This window comes from Spermophilus citellus (genome assembly GCF_964194105.1).
Source record: "Spermophilus citellus genome assembly, chromosome: 10".
Taxonomy (NCBI): Eukaryota; Metazoa; Chordata; class Mammalia; order Rodentia; family Sciuridae; genus Spermophilus; species Spermophilus citellus.
The window spans coordinates 127989718-128013607 of NC_138197.1; the positions used below are offsets into that span (position 1 = coordinate 127989718).

Here is a 23890-nt window from a genome sequence, read left to right on the forward strand (position 1 = left end):
TTGTAAAGGTAAAATTTCTAAGCTGATTCTAAGCTGCAAAAGTCTGAGTTAAAGTGTAAAAGACTAGGACATTGTAAAGCTTCTAGATTACAAGGCCTGGGCTAAAAGGTAAAAGTCTATTGTTACAATTCCTCTGCCATCCCCGGAACCTGTAATCTCTGTAAAGTTGTTAGGACAATGCGGGAACTGCCCAGTAAATATCTCCATTGATTCCCTGGTTGTTTAATACCTAAGGGCTCCAGGTAGCATGGCACGTAAGCATATAGGCCCCAGAACCAATCAGTTTAAATGTGTACCCCGTTTAGAAGTGACCAATCACCCCTGCCCAAACTGTTCCCGCCAATGAATGGACTAATCATGTATCAGAATTGTTGTTCAATTTTCCCGCACCTCATGATGATTTGTTCTGATGCATGCAAAGCCCCCCGCCCTCTCCAAAAAGTGTACTTAAGCTCTGCTTGACCTCTGCTCTGGGCTCTGGGCTGTTCTCCCTTCTTGAGTGAGCACGGAGGCCCAGCGCTCTGGAACGGATCCCTAATAAATCCCCCTTGCCATTGCATGGAGCTAGTCTCATGTGGTCTCTTTCTCCGGACCCTTACAATATCACAAGGTCTGTGTTTTTTTAAGAATTCCTTTGATTCTTGTGTGGAGACTGGGTCACAAAGGGATGGGAGGGGAAACAGGGAGATTGGTTGGGAGCCCTGGGGCCCTTGAAGCCCTGATGCTGAAGATCAGGATGGACTGTAGATTTATTTAGTGATAACCTTCCTCAGTTGGGTCTTCCAGAAGCAGGCACGGGGTTGGTCCCCAGTGCTAAGTGTTATCAAGTTTTCAGTGTTGTCCTGGGGGGCATGCCCTCAAGGGGATTGTGGGGCTCTGGTCTCTCTCTGCTCTGTTCTGAGTTGTGACCATTTGGTCCTACCCATACTCCTCCCAGGATTTGCCGCCATCCACTGCCTTCTCCAGAAGCCAAACTAATGTCCCTTCCCACAATGTGATCTTGGAAACCTCCCAAACTATTAGCTAAGTACACCTCTTTTTTTTCTTTATAAGCTGAGAGCCTCAGGCATTTCCTTATAGCAATGGTGTTATGTGAAGGATAAAAGGGGAAGAGGCAGAAGGAGGCAGGAAGAGCCTCAGACCTCAATGCAAAACTGGCAAAGTCTTGGCCAACCCAGTAGTGAGCTCCTGGACCAAGTCAGTCATTGGCTGTGAACTGCCCCAGAAGGGCATGGCTTTAGCTCAAAATGTGGGTTGCATCATGAAGTTGGAGGTGTCTGCTCATCACACCACAGGCAACTGAGCAGCAAGTTTGTTCTTGAAGGGAGTGCGGAGTGCGCCCCCTGCAGGGCCACCCCTGCACTCTCAAGACCCGCTTCTCCATGCGGAGGAAGGGAGCATTTCCTCATGGTCCCAGGGGGCCCCTGCTCTTGAGAGGACTTGGAAGTGGGGTGAAGGGAGCTCCCGCTGCTGCCCCTGGCCTCTGGCATGAGCAGTGCTCCCTGCCTGCTGCCTCCCCCAGCCGCCATCTGGTCTTGCCCTCTGCCATGGCCTGCACTGACCAACATTCCCTGGGTCCAATCACATCCGTGGGAAGTGATCGTAACAAGGTGGGGTGTGGAGAAAGCAGGACTGGGCAGGGAAATATCACCAGGTGATTTCTAAAAGATGGTCACCAGCTTCCGGTTAGATAACTGGTCACCTCTGCCACAAGCAAGGGTAGAGCTAGAATTTGAACATGGCTCTCAAGGTGACCAACTTGGGCCAGTTTCATCATTGAGAGTCCTGCATCCTCAGAAACCTCAGTCCCTGAAAAACTGTGACAAACTGTGACAGTGGGCCACCATGGCAGTCTCAGAATGCCCCGCCCTTCAGCTGCATCCCTTGGTGCTGGTGCACAATGGGTCGGTACTGCCCCCCTAGGATGTGGGGAACAGGGATTGGGGACACATAGAGCCACCATCCTGGACATTTCCAACCCAAAGGTCTGGGTCTGGTCTCCTCGGGATCTGGTCTCGGGCCCTGAGCTGCCTTGGTCTCCTCATCTGTGGGGTGGATTTAAAGAAGGCCAGGTGAGAGGCGGTGTGTGGACTCTCCCAGGGGCACAACACTACCCCTGGCACTTAGTAGGCGTCCAGTACATGCTGCCCCCTCCTTATTTACTCCCAGTTCTTGTAAATATTAATTCCCCTTTTTACTTCTTTGCTTGGAACTCCCAGTGCCTACAACGCCTTCTCCCACAAGGCCTCTTCTTGGGTCCCCTCCGGTCCCCTTCCTAAGCAGAGTCAGGGGATCGTTCAGACTGAGGCCCATTCACGTTTCCAGTCCATACACCCCGGTTGGGGCCTCCCAAGAGAGAGGCTCAGAAGCCTTTGCCCTCCTAGCCTGAGCTGGAACAAGGAGCCCACACCAGGGAGGAGGTCGGAGCCAGGCCAGAGAGCTTCCCTCTTGGGGAAGCCCAGAGAGTGCCATCCAGAGTTCTGCCTCCCTGGAAGCCAACCCGGCTCACAGGCTTGGGCAGGAAGGAGGACATCTGCTCCCACTCAGGCGCAGGAGGGAACTGGAACTGGAGGAAACACTGTCCTCCCCGTGGGGGGCCTGGGGGTTGGCTGGGAAGCAGCTGCCCGAGTCCAGGCCCAGAGAAGAAAGGCCAGAAAGAGTGGCCAGCTAGTATGGCCGCCTCCTCTTTCTGTGCTGCATGGGGGCTGCCTGTCCCAGGGCATGTGACAGCCCTGGTGGCTGGTCCCGTCCTGTGCTGGGTCTCCCCTGTGGAGCGTGGCAGCTCCACACTGCAGTGGTCTCCGTTTCACAGATAAGAAAATGGAAATTCAGAGAGGCCCAGCCTCAGCCCAGGGTCCCACGGCCAGTGAGGATACACTGGCCTTTGAAGGCAGAACTTATCAGACTTCACAGGCCTCAGAGAGGTGACTGGGCCCCACCCGGAAAGGAGGCACCAGGGTGTCCCGGGAAAGGTCCCTCCTGCCTGTCCGTCCCTGGTCCCCACTGGCCACTGCAGCCCTTCCTGTTCCCACCCAGTGGTCTGCAGCTCACATTTCCCCAACGAGTCCACAGACTGCCCAAGTCCTGCCACCTTGCCTCCTCATTCAAGGGCCACTGGCACCTGGGAGCGTCCAGGGTGTATCCGCTTCATGCACAATGGGATCCTGGGGCTGATGGCCACATCTCCAAAAAATGGCAGTTTTCCGATGTCCCCAGGATTCTTAAGACACTGCATTTAGAGTTTTTGGGTTCTGGGAAATGCCCTTTTCTAGTCTGTAAAATGGGTGTGCACGACACTGAGCTACTGATGGCGAGAGCCGGCTGGGACCTTGCCTGGGTGGCTATTCATGTGTCCCTGGCAGCAGCTCCTCAAAGCCATCTGTTTCCTGATCTAGCTCAGAGCACCCAGGGTGAGTCCTAGGAGTGGGGAGCAGGCTGGGGAGACCCTCAGGCTGGGCGAGGGGACAATGCACGTGGGGGGATGACCCACGGGCTGGACCCTCCTTGCTCCCACGCCCCGAGCCGGCCAGCCCTCAGGGGCACCTCGGGATGGGCCCAGGCTTGGGTCTCTCTCATCTCTTGTCTGCCTGCCGCCAGCAACGGTGGCAGTAACTAGCGGGTTGTACCCACATACAATTTATTTTTCAGATATAGAAAGTGAGAAGTGGGGGGGCCGAGAGTGTGCAGCGAGGGGGAGGCTCGTGAGAATGGGGAGCTCTTCTGCTGAGGAGGTGCTGGCTTCCCAGGCACCGCTGGACATGTGACAGCGCACTTAAACCTCAGGAAGTCCTCTCTCGTGGAGAGTGCCATGGTCACCATGCCCAGGTGGCTTGCAGTGATGCTGAAACCGAGAGGCGAAGCCAATTGCTTGAGGTCACTCAGTGACGAAGTCGAGATGCTGGGATTCAAACCCAGACCTTTAAGCCCACGGCCTCTGGGACCCATCATATCTCCAGATGGAGGCCCGGCCCTGGGAAGGCTCTTCTGGCAGGTCTGAGCCTGGGGGTCTGAGAGGTCCTCTTTAAAAAAGGGAGGACTGAGCCAGTTGAGAGGCAGAGGCCTGTAATCCCAGAGACTCTGGGGGCTGGGGCAGGAGACTGGCAAACTCTAGGCTGGCCTGGGCAACTTAGATCCTGCCTCAAAATTAAAAATAGAAAGGGGCTGGCGATGTAGCTCAGTGGTAGAGCACCCCTGGGTTTAAGCACCCCAGTATGCCCCTTGGCATCCCCAAGAATCTAGCCAAGGTAGGAAAATGGTAAGAAGAGGCCAGACCAGAGTGCCAGGTACACACCACTCCGGAGGGCCCTGAATCTCTCACCCACTGCAGATGGGGGGCTGGAGTCCTCTGGGGGAGCAGGTGCCTTGCACATAGCAGGACAGCTGCTCCCTGGGATGCTGGTCACAGGAGGGACTAAGCAAACTGAGCCAACAAATGACGTCACTGCTTCTGTGTCCTAACGTATAAGCCCCTCTCCCTGTGACCACTGGGGCAGAACCCAGGATGTCAGAACCCGGGGTGACTGAAGGGACGAAGCACTGATGGGGACAGCGGTCATGACCTGGTGAGGCACCTTGTGCACCGAGGCACTCCTGTCCAGCCCGGCGCCCCTGGGCCTTCCTGGGAGCATTTTTCAGTAGCCCCCGTCTTGCACACCGCCTTCCGGTGTCTTCTTTGGCCTCTCAGCGATCTTTCCTGCTGCCCCGGCACAGCTGGGCCATGGGCCAGACAAGTGGGGACATGGGGACCATTGTTCTCAGCTTTGGACTGGAGGGGACCTGCAGGGCTGGACAGGGAGGGATAGATCTAGTGGCGTTTCCATTCAGGGGTCAGTTAGTCACCACCGCTGGTGGCTGGCTGGAAAGGAATGACTCAGGGACAAGGCACAGGCTCCCACGAGCTGGAGGGGGAGTCAGGCAGCCGGCGGTGGTTTTCAGTCAGGAGGTGTGCTTCAGATGTGGAGCTGTGAGGTGTCCCGTTGAGGTAGGGCAGAGTGGTCCAAGGGGTGGACCTTGAAGTTGGAGCCTGTGGGTTTCTGTCCCAGCTGCAGGCCGGGCTAACAATGTCACCCGGAGTGAGTGACTCAGCCTCCCCCTCAGTTTCCCTGACTGCACCATGGCAGGATCAAGAGAAGTGGAGCTTGAACAGGCAGCTCGGGACCCAGCTCATGGACCAGCCTGCAAAGCTCCCTGCTGTCCCCTGGTACAGATGGCAAAGCCAAGCACGGAGCAGGTAAGGGATTCGCCCAGGACCCACTTCTACCGCTGTTCCCTTACCCACTGCTATGAACATGTCAGGGCAGTGGTCAGTCATGACAGCGGGGGGTCAACCCCAGGATCTAGCTGGAAGTGGTGGTGCCCGCTGTAACCTCAGCAGCTTGGGAGGCTGAGGCAGGAGGATCACAAGGTCAAAGCCAGCCTCAGCCACTTAGCAAAGCTATGAGCAACCTCGTGTAGACCCTGTCTCAAAATAAAAAATAAAAAGGGCTGGGGATGTGGCTCAGTGGTTAAACACCCCTGGGTCCAATCCCTGGTGCAAAAGAAAAAAGAAAGAAAGAGAGAGAGGAAGGCAGGGAGGGAAAGAGGGAGGGAGGAAGGAAAGAAAGAGTTAGCAAGAGAGCCAGGCCTGCTGGCACACACTGTAGGTCCCAAGTACTTGGGAGGCTGAGGCAGGAGGATCACAAGTTTGAGGTCAGCATTAGGCAGCTCAGTGAAATCCTGTCTCAAAATAAAAAAACAAACAAAAAGGGCTAGGGACATAGCTCAGTGGTGGAGTGCCCCGAGTCCAACTCCCAGTACAGGGGGAAAAAAAGACTGAGTGGTAGCAGATGACCACCCGACAGGAGGCCAGAGCAGTGGTCAGGCCGCACCCAGCTGTGGCGGGCACCTCTTCCTCCCCTTCAGCTCCTTCACTCCTTCCAAATGACACTGCTAGGTAAGGAGCGTCCAGTCCTCCTTCATGGGACAGGAGCACCAGAGCCTGGCCTACAAACCAGGCCTCCTGAGTCCTGGACGGGGTGGGCGGCAGGAGGAGCTCTGGGAGGACCTCTGAGACCTCGAAGCAGTGAGACAGCGCTGGGTGCCACTGCCCAGCGTCCAGGCCTGGGTGCCAGCGGGGATCGCCAGGGGAGCACGTTCACGAGCCCCCTGGGGGGACCGGGGTCCAACTTCTCTTTTCCAAAGTGTGTCCGTCTCCTTGCACGCTGGGCGTCTCTGGGCCTTGGGCTCCAGGGCCGCCAAACCCAGCCCAGAGCCTGCTGATTCCGTGGGACTGCAGACCACAGAAGCATAAAGTGGGACACAGCGGCGGGGGCTTGTCTGCTCCGCAGAAGGGCCCCCCACCCCCACAGCCCGGCTTTGTTTGGCTTCCCTGGGCTCCTCCTGGCTCTGCCTGCTCCAACCCCAGACCCGCTTACTCACAAAGGCTGATGGCTGTGGTTTAAAAGGAACGCAGGTCTCTGTCATGCTCTGAGCTCACTCCACTTTGGAAACAGCAGGGAAGACTTTGGTACCAAGTTGCTCTAATGAAGACCACATCCCGTCTCGGGGACCAGAGGGGGAACTGTCTCTATCCATCTCAACTCTGATTGGCGGTGTGCCCGCAGGTGTCTGTCCTCTCACAGTCTCACATTTTCACATCCATCCTTGGATCTCACTCTTCTAGAGTTTTCAGAAGTTTGGAGAGGGAACACGATGCAGGGGGGTGGCTGGGGAGAGGGAGTGGGGTGACAGTTTTGTTTTCTAGCTATCTTTTTACTCTTGATTCTGTTTTGTACCCCCCCCCGCCAATTTTTTATGATAGTAAAGCATGCAACAAAAACTTCACCACCCTAACCATTTTTAAAAAATATCTATTTTTAGTTGTAGTTGGACACATACCTTTATTTAATTTATTTACTTTTATGTGGTGCTGAGGATTGAACCCGGTCCCGCTCGTGCTAGGTGAGCGCTCTACCGCTGAGCCCCAGCCCCAGCCCCCACCCTAACCATTTTTCAATGTACATTATTGGCACACTGCTGCCCGCACCACCTCCCCCATCTCCAGAACGCTCATCCTGTAGAACTCAGACTCTGCACCAGTTAAACACCACCGCCCCTTGCTGCCTGTCCCCACCATCGGCAGTCCCCTGCTGTTGCTTTGCTTATCCACCATTTGGGTATCCTCTGGACAAATGTCTAATCAAGTCCTTTCCCTATTTTTGAGTCTTTTGTTGTTGTTGTTGTTGTTGTTGTTGAGCTTTTGGAGTTCTCTACGTATGCTGGATATTAATCTCTTATCAGATATATGACTCGAAAGTATTTTTTCCTGTTCTGCCCTGTTACGGTTGGTAATGTCCTAGGATGCAGGAAATTTTTAAATTTTCATGCAGCCCAATATGCCTTTTTTTTTTTTTTTGGATTGGGGATTGAACCCAGGAGCACTCAACCCCTGAGCCACATCCCAGCCCTTTTTTGGTATTTTATTTAGAGACAGGGTCTCACTGAGTTGCTTAAGGTCTCACTAAGTTGCTGAGGCTGGCTTTGAACTCTTGATCCTCCCGCCTCAGCCTCTTGAGCTGCTGGGATTACAGGCGTGTGCCACCACACCAGGCCCAATTTTTCCTGTTTAGTTCTTTTGGGGGCCTCTACCTTCGATGTCACACCAAGAAATCATTGCCAAATCTGATGTCATGAAGCTTTTGCACTGTTTCGAGTCTTTAGTTCTAGGTCTTACATTTGGATCTTTGATCCATTCTGAGTTCATTCTGACCCAGTTGGCCTTCAGTGTCTGTGAGTTCCGTGACCCCGGATTAATCCAATTACTGATCAAAAATATTAAAAACAGGGGCTGGGGTTGTGGCTCAGTGGTAGGGTGCTTGCCTGGCATGTGTGAGGCACTGGGTTCAATCCTCAGCACCGCACATAAATAAATAAAGGTATTGTGTCCATCTACAACTAAAAAGAAAATACTTTAAAAAAAATACTAAAAACAGGGCTGGGGGTGTGGCCTCATGGTAGAGGCCCTGGGTTCCATCCACAGAACTGCAAAAACCAAACAAACCAACAAAACAAACAAACACACACACACACACACACACACACACACACACACAAAATGAACCCTGCATCCATGCTGACATTTTCCTTGTTGTTATCCCCTAGACAACACAGTATGATAGTATTACACGGCATTTACATTGCCTTTGGTATTATAAATAATCTAGAGGTGACAAACCATGAAAGTATGAGTACAGGTTATATGCAAATACTATGTCATTTTAAAAAATTGAGCACCGGGAGGCTGTGAAATGTTGGGGGTGGGCTGGAGCCAACCCCCTGGATCCCAAGGGGCCACTGCTAGGTGAGGAGGACCCAGCTTCATTCTTTTCCTCATGGAAATCGTTTTCCCAGCAGTATGGGTGGACTGTCCTTCTGCCTTCAAATAGTCCTTGCCCCAAATCACTTGACACGTGGGAAGGTTACATTCCGGACTCTGTCCAAGTCCATTGGTCCAGATGTCTGTCTTTATGTCAGAGCAACATTGTTTTGATTATTGCTTGCTATTGATTTTTTAGATTTTTTATTTGTTCTTTTTAGTCCTTCATGACATAGGATGTGTTTTGACATACCACACATACCTGCAGTAACTTCCCGTTGGTTTGGTTGCACATGCGGTGGAGTTACACTGGTCGTGTATCCATATAAGAACATAGGAAAGTTATGTCCAGTTCATTCTACTGTCTTTCCTATTCCCATACCCCCTCTCTTCCCTTCATTCCCCTTTGTCTAATCCACTGAACTTCTATTCTTTCCCTCTTCTCTTCCTACCACTTATTGTGAATTAGCATCCACATATCAGAGAGAACATTCAGCCTTTGGTTTTCAGGGTTTGGCTTATTTCACTTAACATGACACTCTCCAATTCCATCCGTTTGCTGGCAAATGCTATAATTTCATTTTTCTTTATGGCTGAATAATATCTCATCGTGTATATGTACCTCACTTTTTTTATCCATTCATCTGTTGAAGGCACCTATGTTGGTTCCACGGCTTGGCTATTCTTAATCTAGGTGTCGTTGGGCTGGGGATGTGGCTCAAGCGGGTAACGCGCTCGCCTGGCGTGCGTGCGGCCCGGGTTCGATCCTCAGCACCACATACCAACAAAGATGTTGTGTCCGCCAAGAACTAAAAAAATAAATAAATATAAAAAAAAAAAAATCTAGGTGTCGTAAACATTAATGTGGCTGTGTCACTATGCTAGGCTAATTGTAAGTCCTTTGGGTATATGCCGAGGAGTGGGATAACTGGGTCAAATGGTTGTTCCGTTTCATGTTTCCTGAAGAATCTTCACAATGCTTTCAGAATGGTTGCACCAATTTGCAGTCCCACCAGCAATGTATTGCTACTGAATTTTTTAATCCAATTACACATGATCTGTGATGCCAATTTCTTAACATTTGAGATTTGTTTTGTGCTACTACATGATATTCATGATAATTTTTGGAAGTATTAGATGCATGCTTGGAAATAATGTGTTGGTGCTGAACCCTATATACGTGGTGTGTTTTTCTGAGTTTGTCTTGGTGGCTTGTTTTTTGGGTGCTTTGTGATTTTGGATTGTGAGCTTATGTTTACTAGGGTTTTATCCGTGAGAGTCCCATGTAGCCTGCTGTGGGTGGGCGTGCAGGCTGGGAGGTAGGGCCCTTGAAACTGTACAGTGTAGCCCATTCCAGGTTGGTTTTATATTCATTTCTAGATTAAGTTGTTCTGGGACCACCTGAAAAATAAAAATCTACACTTCAAATTTGTCAGGGAAGGTCTAGAGTTACAATTCCTCAAAAGAAAATTCTTTTTTATTCTTCCAACAGAGCCAGAGGTCAGACAGGCAATTTATGTGACATCACCTTTTGCTAAAGGGTGATTCCCTGCCCACCTTTTGCATTCTCACCAGGGGTGGGTCCAGTTGTATCCAGGTATCCTGGTTCTGAACCTGTTGATGAGGACCCTTGGCCGTGTCCCCATCTCCACAGAGGGGTCACATTCAAGCTCCTTGCTTACCAACATCAGCAGAAGCCCAAACCCTCCCTCTACTCTGGCCCCCACCCAGTGCTCCCCACTGACCCACCAGGGTACCCAAAGAATCAGCACCTGTTCGTCACTCTGAGGTTTGACTTGTCGGTTGGTGGTCCCTGGGGAGTACTTTTTAATGGTCTTGGAAACTCAGTTCATTTGATTTTATCCGGTGTCTTTAATATAGCACGGCATGACAGAAGGTTCCTCCCTCACGCTGTAGACCTGGCTGAGCCTTCATCCCCCATCCCCCAGACCCTGTGTCCTCACTTGTCTGATGTGGGTAACTGTCCTCTAGCCCTGCCTCAGTTTACCCACCGTTCAGTGTGATGAAGAGCATGACGTGGGCAGGGGGGGGGGGGCTGGATATCTGCTCCTAGAGTTTCCCAGTGGCCTTGAGAGCTAAATGTCTACATCCTTGGTGGCCCTTCTTGGCTGGCTGGGGACCTGTCATCTCACAGCTGAGGTGAACCCATCCATTAGTGCCAACACCTGCTTCCTTGCCTAACCTGACACCCAGCTGTGTTTGAAAACTGGAGAACTCTAAAGGCAACTGATCACCAAATCCTAAAATTTCCCAACGTCCCTTGACTCTGGCGATTCCCTGTTGTCCCCACTGCTTCTGTCAGTGTCTGGGCCTCATTTCCCTCATTAGGATCATTTCAAACCTCAGCCCTGAGCAGCCTTTGTCTCCCCCTAGGCCTCTCCCAAGCTCACAGCTTACAGATGCACAGAGCTGGAGTCAGGAGGCCAGATCCACACCTCTCCCTTGAGGCTGTCTTTGCAAACCGCTGTGGCTCAGACGTCCTTGTGCCTGGCCTGTGTGTGCTACAAGGCCTTTTGAAGTGTCTCTGCTCAGAGGCCAGCAGTTGGAACAAAGAGGGTGCAGAATCGGTTCATGATGTGGCTCGGAAGGGGAGAGTTTTGTCCCAGCCTCTCTAAACCCCTCTTCACTCCAGGAGGAGCTGGATCAGGACTGAAAACCCAGTATGTTTCAGCTTTTAGAGAATGACAAAGTAGATTTTGCAAAACTAGTCATCTTCATTTCATCCAGGTCCCACTCTTCACCTTGCCCCAAACCTAAGCTCCACCCATCACAGACCCTCACCCCAGCTCAAGGCCAGGAAGAGGACACATCGAGCGTGTGGCCAGGGTGGGCACAGCCTGGCAAGCGCACCCCGTGCACAGCCCACCTGCCTCATCCCGGGAGCTGCGTCCAGCTCTCTACACCTCCCCCCTTGCTCTCCTCAGTGGGCGCTGGTCTTCATCACAGCTTCCGGCTCCTCTGAGAAGTTGCCATGGACACACTCATTAACTGTCAACCAATGAACAGACTCACCGCTGAGTAGAGGCAAGACCTGTGATAGCGCAGTAGTGACTCACGTTGGGCTGTACCTGCCTCTGGGGACAGTCCTATGTCCTCAATCTCTAGAGCTTGGGGCTCAGGACAAACAGACTTTCCCACTGTGAAGAGGTGGGCCATTTGGGGCAAAGGAACTAACTGATCACTTCGCCTCTCTGCCCTCCTCTGGCTGTGACCTCTGTTCATGACGCATGGGCTGGCTGGGCACTGGGGAGGAATGTGTGCTAAGACAGTGAGGGGTCACAGTACCTGCAATGTTTGAGGTGTGAGGGTGTTTTGTGGTGAAGTCCCCACCGAGGGCTTCCTGGGAGCAGATGCTTGGGTGAGGAGGTATGGTGGCGAGGAGGAGCAGGTGACTTGGAGGACCAGCTCTGACCACGGCTGGACTCTGCTCCTCTCTCCTGCCCTGTCAGCACCACCCATCTGAGTCCCTTGCCACCTGTCTGCCCTGCCTCTGTGATGTATCTGGGAGCAATCTCTGGAGGGACATGCTTCCATTTGGCTTGGTGGCCTGGGGACAGGTCCACTGGTATGTCAAGATAGCTGGACAGGCTGCTAGAGTCCCCTACCTATCTCTCAGCTGCTCCTAGTTTAGTGACAGAGATGACTCAAAGGCAGGTTCTGTGCCAGGTGCTGAGCTCTTTCTACAGCAGAGGGGCGAAGACAGTTCTGCCCTTGGAGGGGCAGGGGCTGGGCCAGATCACAAGGAAGGAGCCAGGGTAGAGCCTGGGGAGGGCATCTGGCATGGGAGCAGTCTTAGGAGAGCACGTGTGGGTGTGGGTGTGGGGGGTGGAGTGGAGACCCCTGCAGGCTGAGGACTTTGCCCCGGATCCTGAGAGCTGCGGGCTCCCTGTTTGAAGGAGGCCTCTAGGCCTCTGGGGCCTGGTGTGGAAGTCGTGGCAAGGTGCAGGCAAGACTGGAGACTGGCAGGGTGCACTGCCAAAGGGGAGGTTCTGGACTGCCGGGATGCAGGGTGGGAGACCCGGAGAGGCCAGACATGGGATTTCACCACCTGGGAGCAGGAGGAGGGCAGAGGGCGGGCAAAGTGACACCTGTGCAGGGCCTGCACCTCAGGAGTTTGCAGGTGGGGTGCCTGGGGCTGCTGCTCTGAGCCCACAGAGGAGAGAGCTGTGTCATCGGCGGGTCACACAGCACCCAGAGCAAGTGCAAAGGACCCCCATTCCCTGAGCCGTGGGGCAGCTCCTCGCTACCAAACAGGGACGTACCGTGCAGACCACTGGCAAGAGCGACATGCCCTCTCTGAGCTCTGGGCTACCACTCTGCAGGCCCCTTCCTCTCCTGGGTGCTGTGACTGCACCTGGGGGGACAGTGAAGGACCCCACCCTCCCACGTGCCGCCTACTATCCCCAAGGCTGCAAGAAGGGCAGGCGGCTGTGGCCTTCGGAGTCTGGGGCCATGGTGGGAGGGAGGGCACCGGCCTGCCGCGTGCCCAGGCTGGACAGAGGCGGCGCTGGGGCCTCGGGATGCCTGGCCCGCGGGGCTACCCACCGTCCGACGCTGCTTCAAAGAAAGAGACAGACACCCACCCGGGGCTGGGCCTCGGCTTCGGAATGTGACAATTTATTTGGGGGTAAAAGAGGCTTTTCACTCCCATTTCCTGGCATCGATACAATACTGAAGAGCAGCAGAACAAACACACACGACAGTCACCAGCCGAACCCACCCTCCCCCGCCCGGAATCCACGGAACCGGAACGACAAGACCAACCCACACCGAAAACCAGCCCTTCCCCGCCGGAAGTCCTGGCGGGGAGGAGGGGGCAGGGGCCGCCCGACTTCCGGCTCCTGCCAGTCCTACTACGTTCCCGTCTTGACCGCTGGAGGCGACGTTTAGCCAGCTGGGAGCTGGATGGTTGGACCACAGACAAGGCAACACCACTTCATTTTAAAAATGAGCGCGAGAAAAAGAGACAGTGCCCCTCCCCAAATATAGAGCTATATACGTATACTTTATATATATAGAATTCCTTCGTGCACGATTCATTAAATGAGCTTTTCAAAAATTAAAAAAATTATAAGATACATATTTATTTAGGCCTTTGTGTTTTTAAATTAAAACCAACGAAAAGCAATTTGCATCTCTCTGTGCCCAGCAAGGGCAGGCAGGGGCATCTCGCTCCTCTCACCTGGCCTCTGGGGGAGGGCTCCCCACCCTCCCGTTCGCCTAACTGATGCTCTGCATACAGTAGGCACTCACTGCTGGAGCACTGACTCCTTTGAGGCTTTGAGAGGGCGGGCAGGTTGAGAGGAAGGGTCCCCGGCCCTCACCCAACAGTCTCCCTGCTTCTGCATCTTGGGGACTGTCCACAAGGGGGGGCCAGGGAGCCCCTCTCCTGCAGTTTGAGTCCTTAGCTGGGCTAAATTGGGAGGAGATGCAGACAGAAAAAACTAAAACGCTTAAACTTCTTCCTTTTTTCTTTTAAAAAAGTGATTCCTCAAACCATATAAGCCCCAAAGAGGCCACCTTGGGCTAGTGCGTGGGAGCCCAGGAGTGAAACTGACCGGCTGACCAGGTGGGGCTCCACTGTCCAGCACGGACGAAGTGCAAAAAAAAAAAAAAAAAAAAAAAAGCAAAAAACCCTCCCAAAACAGAAAAGTGGGGGAAGGGGGTGCATCCTCTCAGAAGGGGCCACAAAGGCTGGCAGCAGCCCAGACTCCCTTAGCTGTTTTTCCCGCAGGCTGATCCTCCAGCTCTGGGCAGGTCCACTGGCCTGGTAATCCCAGGACCACTCAGCTCTGGGATCAGCCGCTGACCTTGTCCTGGAGTGGGTTCCTCACCCCAAAGAAGCAGCTTGGCCTCCTTTGGAATGGGGAGATTCCTCCCACCCTGCCACCTCTCCTGCAGCTGGGAACTTGGTCATCACCTCCTCCTGGATCACAGGAAGGAAGCTCATTTTGACCTTGACCCCTTTGCAGAGTGAGAATAAATGGGACTGTGGGTGGCTGGAGGTCCCAGTGCCAGCAGCCATGAGCACCTCACGTCCTTAACACACCACCAGTGCCTTATGCCCAGGTGCCTTTCACACATGGGCATGCTGAGGGTCAGAGCGGAAGTGAGACAGGGACAGGTGCCCACTGTCCAACTCAAACCAGACACCGGATCTCATCTGTTTCCTATGACGCGTAGGAGGGAAGGGGTGCATTCAAGGGGAGATGACCAATGGCCACCCTCTAGTGAACATAGAGGACAGTGGGCTCTGGGAGTTACTTCACATACAAAAATAAAGCAAACCAGATTGCAACTTTTGCTAGGTAATTAGGCAAATGGAAAAGCAGCAAGGGGTGGAGGAAGGGCCCATGGGAGGCCGATCCATCCAAGTGTGCGGTCAGGAGTGGGCAGGCTGACTGGGCCTCCTGGGAGAGGGAAGGAGGCCTCAGACCCCATGCCCCCTCAGGCCCTGGAAGGCACCCTCCCAGAGGCAGTGTGTGGGCATGCCCGAGGTGGGGACAAGCTGCGTGGCTTCGAGCTGGGGCAACAGCCTCCCTGTGGAAAGAGACGGGCATTCCCATCTCCCCAGTTACCCCTGTCATAGTCACTGCCTACGTCTCACAGGGAAGAGACTCTTCCTGGCCAGGGGAGCTCAGGAAGTTCCAGTCTCAGGGGTGATAAGAAGGTCCCCACAGGGTGGTACTAGGAACTGCTTGGCCCTATAAGCTGGCAAAGGAATGGAGAGGAGAAGCCACAAGCCTTCCAGGAGAAAACTGCTAACGAGCCACAGCCACAGAGCACCAGGACCCCATCTCTCCAAAACCTCAGCAGCCTTGGTCTCCATCAGCCGGGCAGCCTGGGCCCCAGCTTCTGGCTCGCTCCCTGGGGGTAGCTGTCTTCCTTCCCTTTACTAAGGACAGGTGTGGAAGTGGGCCAGCTCAGCGGAAAGGCTCACCCTCCTGGGGTGGAGGAGGATGGCCAGCCCCAGGGACCACCAGCTTCTCATGGCCACCTCGTCTGTGCAATGCCGCATCACTATGTTCTCTTTAAATATCTTTCTCCCCCCACCCCACTCCCTTAGGAACCCCATGATAGTTTTTTCTATTTCTTTTTCTCTTTTTTTTCTTTTTTCTTCATTTTTTGAAAAACTAATTCTTTCACTTTCCTGTCATAAAATCACCTCTGAAAACACAACTTCTTTACAAAAAAGGTCACGAATTACACAGATTCTCAGGAAAACACATTTCCATGGTCTCTGGAAACACCTGTAACTGGCCCAGGTGGTGGCTCACCTGGGGAAGGGCTGGGGGAGTCACCTCTGGAGGCAGAGGAGAAATACCAGCCCTTATTTTGGGGAAAAGCCAATTGGCACTTGGACGGTCGCAGAGCCCAAAGGGCGGGGTGGGGAGGGACTTGGAGTGCCGCCACCTCAGACCCTGTGGGAGCCCCTGTTCTGCACCCCAAGGGTGCGCTGGGGGGCCATGCTGCAGCCCCCAGCAGGGAGATTCAGAAGAGTGTCCTCCCAAGGGACCAAGGTGCTTGCTCAGTATCTGACGGGCTCCCCTCCTGCCTCTTGCCATCTTGCTTCCGAGCAAGGTACCAAGGGCGGCACATATAGGGACCCAGTTTAAGCCACATGCAGAAATTGCCATCCACCTCCACCTGCGTCCCTGGCAGTGGCCACGAGTGGGCTGCCAGGGGCCCCCAGCCTCACCCCAGGGGACAATACCCTTGTTCTCCGGAACACAGGCTCCTCTGCAGTCTCCGGTCCCTGCAGCCCACTCTCCCAGTGCCTGGCCTAAAGCTGGGGCTTTGGTCTCTGCCACTGGCATAGGTGCCTTGGCTCCCTGGCAGCAGGGGCAACAGACGCTGCCTAGGAGCCCCAAGGCCTCCCGCTGCTCCGAGCAGGCTGGGCTGAGAGAAAGCCTCAGCGTCAGAAGCAGACGAGAGGGCGGGGAGAAGCGGGAGGCCCCCCCTCCCCCAACACCCTGGAGGAGGGTGAGGCTGAAGTGGGGCTCCCCATGCTTGCCCACAGTTCCCACCATGCCAGGTCTGCAGTGAAGGCCCGGCTGGCCGGGCTGACCACCCCAAAGAGAAGGGTCTGGGGCTCGGTGACCCTAGCACACTGGGCAGGGAGAAGCCGGGCAAGGGCACAACAAACTGCCCAGACACGACTGTTCCAGGCCCGAAGAAAGGGAAGGGCCAGGCCTTCAGGGACCCTGTTCTGAGAAGCTGCAAAGGGTGCCGCAGGGAGGGCCCATGGCCCAGCACCTGATGCCCACATGGACCCTCGTACACACATGCCAACGGGCAGATGCACACTCAACCGAACCTTCCACAGCAGGTTCTTGTAGCACCTTTGGTCAAGAACTGAAGGGGCCTTTAGATGCCAGGAGGCTGTGGCAAGGTGCACTCTACCAGCTCCTCCCGCCTTCAAGATGGGGATCGGAAGCGGACACAGCAGGGCACAAGGGGCCTGCTTGGGCCTGGTCCAGAAGCAGGCAGTGAGGCCCGGCCTCTGGCCCAGCTGCTGTGCCCTCACTAGTGGAGCGGGAGGGGCCCATCTGGTCTCCTCCTTCACTGTCTGGGGCTTTGCCAAATGGGCAGGGAGCCATCCCTGCCCCCTCCTGCTAGGCATCTGCAGGAAGAAAAGGGACCATGCCCACCCTGGGTGGGGGTCTCCGAGGGACCTGCAGCTGCTGGGTTAGCACCGAGGTCAGACGCTGTACACGAGCAAGAAGCAAGCAGAGGGGAGATGGAGCGGGATGCAGATAGGGCAGGTGGCCAGGCCTGGGGCTCCCTAGAAGCCCAGCAGGCCCACTGCACACAGGTAGGGGCAGTACCAAGAGACAAGCGCGTGCCCTATCTCAGACTTGACCTAACCCAGACTGCCCTGCCCACTGGCCTCTGGGAGGCCAACTGCCCAACCCCATCCCTGGGTCAGCACAGAGCCATTTGAGACAAGCAAAGCACAGGCAGACAGATCTGAGGACAGGGGTAGGGCAGGAGCACAGGTGTGACTTCAGGCAGGAGGCCCCCCTGCCCTCCTCCTTGGGGAGCCCTTCACTTGCTCACCACACTGCTGCCACCTCCAGCCACAGCGCCTGCTACCCCAGCAGCCACCTTCTCGAAATCCTCAGGGTTGCAGAATTCCTTGATAGTGACCGTCAGGAGGTTGCTGGTGACATCGGTGACAACCACATTGGAGCAGGGTGACATCTCAGGACGCCAATCCCCAGCCTCAGGCTCAGAGGCAGCATTGGAAGGCTCTGGGGCCACTGGAAGTGCCTGGGTGGCAGCAGCAGTGACATCAGGAGGTGCCCGCTTGCTGGTGGCCGCTGACTCCGGGGGAATGGACAGGTCGAGCACCTCTGGCTCGGGCCAGGTGGGGGCGGGGGAGCTCATGGTCTCAGGGAGCAGCTTGGGGGGCGTATCATCAGGGTCAGAGGACTGCAGTGTGGGCGAGGGGCAGCCCGAGGAGCTGGAGCTGTGGGCATCGTAGGGGGCAGCAGGGTTGGCCAGGAGTAGCCCCTGGCCGGGGGCGGCGGGGCCGTCGGCTTTGCCGGCAGGCGGCGGGGACAGAGGGGCAGGCGGGGGCTTGTACAGTGAGAAGGTGCCGAACTTCATGTGGCGGATCTGGGTGCGCAGGACGCTCTCGCTGAACTTCTTACTCTTGCCTATGACGCGGTTCCTCGATGGGACTTTGGGACGGGCAAGTGCCCCTGCGCCCTGCGCGGCAGCCCCTGCGCCAGGGCCTTTGTCGATCACCTTCAGATTGAGGATGATGCGATTCCGTTTGGGCTCGCGGGGCTTCACCTTGCGATTGATGATCCGCACGGTTTCGGAGAAGGGCGAGATGGGTGGGCGCAGGCCAGGGCTGCCTCCTTGGGGGTCTGGGCGGGGCAGGGGGCGGCGGGACATGCGGTGGCAGCGGCGGATGTCCTTCTTGAGCCGGTGCACAGCTGCGCTGGAGTGCAGCTTGGGCGAGGAAGCGCTGGCGCTCGGCTTGACAGAGAAATGCACATCACTGATGCGGAGGGCCTCTGCCTGCGCCCGGGCCTGCGGGCAGAGGGGTGTGGATGGGACCTCAGGGCCCGCTGACCTCCCACACCCTGCACAGCCAGCCCTGAGCACGGTCTCAGGAAACCAGCTGAGAGCAGGCAAGAGAACACTGGTACTTATGACCCTTACTCAGAACAGGAGACAAGTCCAGGAGGGGACTCCACTTGCCTAAGGTGACCTACAGTCTTGCTGGCCCCGCCTTCATGGCTCAGCTGAGGGCCACCCTGTCAACAATCAGGACCCTTCACTGGGGGGCAGTTCTTACAATTCTCAGTGACATGAAGGAGGGGCAGGTCCTCCCTGCTCCCTTGGCACCTCAGTCCTGCTGATGCATTTGTACTGTCCCCAAGTTCCCATTCTCTTGCCTTTGATTGGCCAACTACAGCCCCATCCCCCCTCCCCCAGGCCTGGCTTAGAATGAGCTGGAGTGCAGCAGAGGACTGTGAGCAGCCAGGAAAACTCCCAGGCTCCTGGACCCAGCTGTCCTTCCAGGTATGGAATCTCTCAAAAGCCCCAGGGCTCTGCAGTGGCTCATCTGCCACCTCAAGGGAGGTCCAATAGGACCCTTGAGAAACCCAGCTCTTAGTCCAACCCATCTACTGTCAGAGGACACCAAATGGAGAGTGAGCAAGGGACTCCCAAAGCCATATAAGCTGTCCCTGGTGTCCTGTCCTTCCTTTGCTAAGAAAGATACTAAAGAGTCAAGGCCAGGGACTGGGGTCGTGGCTCAGTGGTAGAGCATTTGCCTAGCATGTGTGAGACACTGGGTTCGGTTCTCAACACTGCATATAAATAAATGAATAAAATAAAGGTCCATTAACAACTGAAAAATATTTTTTTTAAAAAAAGAGTCAAGGCCAGCTGCTCAAGTCTGCAGTGACAAAAACGGGGCACCATCCTCTCAATGAGGGCGGGGCGCACAGCAGCAGAGGGCAGGGGGCGTGGCAGCGCAGGGCAGCGGGAGGGCAGGTGAGAAGACAACCCCCCCCCCACGTGAAGGAGGTATCACCAAGCCGGGCCCTGAAGCCTAAGAGGAGAGTACCATGGTCCTTACTGAGTACCCAGGGTGCCCAAGCAGTTCCACAGTGAGGGTGGCCCCAAGAAGACAGGGACACAGGGTAGAGGCAGAGAGGCTGTGGGCCCACTCCAGGGAGTGACAGAATTCAGAGTGTACCAGGGCTGGCAGCCATGGATGGGGACAGAGAGGTAGGTCACATCCCCACAATCAGGGTGACCCTAAGGTGGGGCTGTGTTCCAGGGTCTTGCCACCTCCCACTCCCCACAGCACTGGAGGCTCAGCCTCCCAGGGAGGTAACCCGTGTGTCCTGACAGGACTAGACTAACCATGACCTTCCAGCTGACCAAAGGTGGCTCAGAACATGACCCTCACACCCCAGGGTGGAGAAGTACACTTCAGCTCTATCTGGTCTCCCCACCCAATTTGGGGCCTCCTGGGGCCTCCTGCTCAACAATTCCTCTGGCCACCAGGTGGCAGCACACAAGGCCAATGCCACCAGCTCCCACTGCTCCCAGCCAGCTGAGCTCCCCAGGGATCCGACCACTCACACCCCTTCCCAGACAAAGGCAGAGAGAAGCTTTCTGCTGGCAAACAGGGTCTTAGCTGCGAGAACATCCCCATGGAGCTTAGGGGGTCTCCGCTCTTTCTCACCCTCAGGGGACTGGTGCTTCTCCCTCTGTCTCCTGTCCGATCCCGAGTTCAGCAGTGATGCAGGGGAGCGGCAGAGCATGGGTAAACTGCAGATGCAGGAGGAACCCCCAGTCTCATTTTTCCTGTCTGTACAATCATGACAGGCCCCACCCCAGGGCACTCCTAGGGTACCTCATGGTGTACAGCACCTGCTCGGCACAGGTCTGGATGCAGCAAGCACTCAATTCATTTGTCCATGGGTGTTGAGTCAGTGAGCAAGCATCTCCTTCTAAGGCATGCTTTCCAAATTTTCTACCAGAAACATTTCTTATTTTATAATTTTTAAATATCTTTATGAAATACTGAATACAAGTCTATCTGCCTGGTGAGTTAAAAGTGACCATTGCCAACATGCTTCTGGCCCCGGGGGGTGGGGGGTGGCAGCCCTGGCTGAGGGGTTAGAAACTCTCTAATGTGTTATTTAACTTAACCTCTTCGGTCTGTCTTCTCAGGTATGAAATGGGGACAATGGAACCTATTGCAGGCTCCTGCTCCCTACAGAGTGGTTCCTGGCAGAAAGTGCTATTTGGGTGTAATCTGATGACTGCCAAGGCTCTCAGCACATCCCAGCAGTGGGCCGGGTTCCAGCTGCCTCCACAGCCCCTCACAGGTATCTTTATCACTCTTGTGCTACCTGTTTTGTAAGATCTAGATCAAAGTGCTACTGTCTGCCTCTGCACCCAGTGTGCGTCCGCCTGCTCCCTTTAATCTGACATGTACTCAAGGAAGAAAAAGGATGAGGTCAGCCATGACTACTAGGATCTCAGGTGGGTTGTTCCCCTTCTCTGGGCCTTGACTTTTTCATCTGTAAATGTAGATAAAAATACTCCCCACTTCACAAGGTTGTTAAAAGAATTAAAACAATTCACGCACAGGGTTCAGCACTGTTAGGCCCATAGGCAGCCCAGGGAAAAAGAACCTGAAGTAAAAGGCACTTGGTGAACCCATGCTCAGGGCCATGACTCGCTTCGCCGCTAGAGGGCGCTCCGACCGCGCCGAGAGGCTGTCAGCCCACCAGCCTTCCAGCTGCTCCGCCCCATCCCTCCCACCGAGAAGCATCAGGGTTAAGGCTGCTCCAGGGAGCCCCTAAGATACGCTGCAGCGGGGGGCGGGGGTTACAGAAATATGGAATTTTGGAAACCCACATTTTTTCCACTTCTGCTTTAAGTTCAAAACAAACCCTTACACACGCAGTCCTTTGGCTGGGCATACGTGGGGGGAGGAGTGGGCTGGACAAGACCATCCCACCCTCCCTGGGCTTTGAGCCTTTTGGACAAACTGGAGACTCTTGAGATTCTGCAGCCCCTTCTCTGAAAAAAGCCCTCCCTATCCTTTTGGTGCCAAACGTCACAAAATAACTGGCTCCGAGGTGGGAAGAGGCCCTGAGATATCCTCAGCCCCACAGGGAGACTGCAGTGCCCCAGTGAGTTCCACCTGCAGCTCTGCCGGCCACCTGGCCACCTCAGGTCGTCTTACCCTCCTTCTCCCAGACTCTTCTTCCTCACCAAATAATACAAAAGCCCCATCCCCAGGAAGGCTTCCTCTGGAAGTTCATCCCTCCCTGCCAGGGCCAGCGGGCTAGGCTTCACCACGCCCCGCCCCACCCCATCCTCTAAGAACCTGAATAAACAGGTTGGGGGCATCGGAGGTTCAGCACCTCGCCCACCCCATTCAGTGGTCCAGCTTGATAACACTCAAGCCAAGTGATTTAAGGTCAAGTTCAAATCGAGCCCAAAAGTGAGGAAGGGAGAGAGGCAAAGTAAATCCTGAAAGGTGGAGAGGGGGAGGTAGGCAGGTGGCTTCCAAAGTGCCCCTCCAGGTGCCCCGCCAGAATGTGGCCCCTGCTCACTCTCCCCCTGGGCTCTACCTCCCCCAAGCTCCCAAGGCTGGCGGAGGTGAGGGATCTCCTGGCAAAATAGCCTCCCTGCCACCCCCTCCTGCCACCTGCCACATCCAGTTCCTTCCAGGAGCCCCGCAGGCCCCCCAGACCTTGGCTTCGTCATCTGGGATTATCCCTACTCCCAGGCCCCTTGCTGGAACTGACCCCGGCCTGCTGCCAGGGGCTTGTCTGGGGTTCGCAACTACCCCCTGCCCAGCTGGGGCCCCTCAGGAAAGGCCCGCCTGCCTGGGCGGTCGCAGATCGGTCCCTCCCCTCCCGGCCCCGCGCTGTGCCGGGGCTGGGGGGCCCGAGCGGGGGCTGCTGGGGCTGGGCCAGGTTACCTTCAGGAGGAAAGTTTTAGGTTTGGGTCCCCTCTTCTTGGGTCCATACAGCTCGCGCTCCCTCTCCCTGCGTCGAGAAACGCCAAATGTTAAAAAGAGCCCCTTGGCGGGCCCCCTCCGCGGCCCGCCCGGCTCTCGCGCCTCCCCGCGCGGCGCCCCACGAGCCTCGGCCCCGCGGCCCCTGCCAGCTTCCCAACTCACTTCTGCTCGAAGGCGGCAATGAGCCGCGAGTCCAGGATGTTCTCCTCGGGCTCCCAAGTGCTGTACCTGCCGAGTCACGCATGCACAAAATCCAAATGAAACCACAGAGGCAGGGCACGCCGCGAGGAGCTCCGCGACACCCTCCTCCCAAGGCCGGGTGCCCGCTGCCGCCCCTCCCCCACGCCCCGGGCCCCGCCGCACTCACTTGATCGCCCACCCCTTCCATTTCACCAGGTACTCGATGCGTCCCTGAAAAACAGAAAGGAAAAAGGAGGGGTGTGGGGGTGGGGAGGATGCGGGGACGCAGGGAGGCGGCGACGCGGGGGTGGCCGAGGGAGCCGGGTTAGCGGGATCGCTTCGCCCCGAGGGCTCCGGCCCCGGGGAGCGGAGGCCGGCTGCGGGCGAAGGCTCACCTTTCGGATCCGCCGTTTGATGATAGACTCGGCCGCGAAGACCCGCTCGCCCACTGCAGACAGCTCCATCTTGCTCAGCAGCACCCACAGCCCATAATACTCCCTGCTCCCGCGGCCGGTGCTGCACCGCTCGCGCACGCGCCGCAGCGCACAGGCCCCGGCGGGCGGGCGCGCGGCGGGGCGCGCGTTCGCGTTCCAGCTGCGGGCCGTCACGTGACCCGCCTGGCTTGCGCGCCGTTGCCAGGACCTCCCCCTCCCCCGGGCGGTTGCTAGGGAAAGTTTGCGCTCGCGGGGCGGGGGCTCGCGTTGGCTCTTAAAGGGCCCTCGCCTGGCGGCGGGAACCCGGGCGGGAGATGTTTGGCTTGTGACAAGCCCGGTGAGGCGCAGTGCAGTCTTCCACTCCCCTCCACTTCATCTTCCAGGCCTCGGTCGCTATCACCTTCTCCCCTCCATTCAACCCCCCTTGCACGTCTTGCCAGGGGGCGTCTGGAGCCGCAGCGCATCCTCCTGTAGAAGTTTGCAAACAGTTAAATATGATACAGCAGAAATGCATTTGCTGTTGCCTTGCCAGGCCTTGCGGGAATTTCTCTACTCCACACCCCCACCCGCTCCGTTATCCATTATTTATGTATTCGTGGGTGTGTGGTTTTGTAACCAGTTCAGATGAGTTAAAACAAAAACGCCACCGCAGGAAAGGGGGTGCGGTGGATCGGGCCAAGGCAGGTCGAGGGAGGCCGAGGTGATCCTGGGCATCCGTTCTCGAGCTGCGGTCTTGGGCAGCACCTGCCTTCATTCACCCAGGGGGCCCAGGAGAGGACCATGTGGCTGTGGCAGGAGGAGGGAGAAGCTGCGGGGCGAGAAGGTCCCGCACCTCAGATTAGGTCCAGAGCCGGTCATCTTTGGGTCACTTGTCAGAATCCTCCCCAG

The 23890-nt window shown here is 55.8% G+C and overlaps 1 protein-coding gene across 4 annotated transcripts; it reads right to left on the minus strand.

The window, feature by feature from the left end:
* Positions 1-12973: 12973 nt before the first annotated feature.
* CBX6 (chromobox 6) lies at positions 12974-23134 on the minus strand. Of its 4 annotated transcripts, XR_014024045.1 has the most exons (7): positions 22964-23130; positions 22756-22799; positions 22551-22616; positions 22350-22416; positions 18176-18418; positions 14185-16152; positions 12974-14141 (listed from the first exon to the last, which is right to left on the minus strand). XR_014024045.1 is itself a non-coding variant. In XM_081309750.1 (6 exons), the coding sequence occupies exons 1-6, from the start codon at positions 23030-23032 to the stop codon at positions 15571-15573; spliced, it is 1071 nt and encodes a 356-aa protein (XP_081165876.1). In that variant the 5' UTR covers positions 23033-23130; the 3' UTR covers positions 12974-15570. The 4 variants fall into 4 exon arrangements, 3 of the variants coding, with proteins under 3 accessions (XP_081165876.1, XP_081165875.1, XP_081165874.1); XM_081309750.1 differs by having other exon boundaries at positions 12974-16152; XM_081309749.1 differs by lacking the exon at positions 12974-14141 and having other exon boundaries at positions 16015-18364; positions 22964-23134.
* Between the last annotated feature and the right edge of the window lie 756 nt (positions 23135-23890).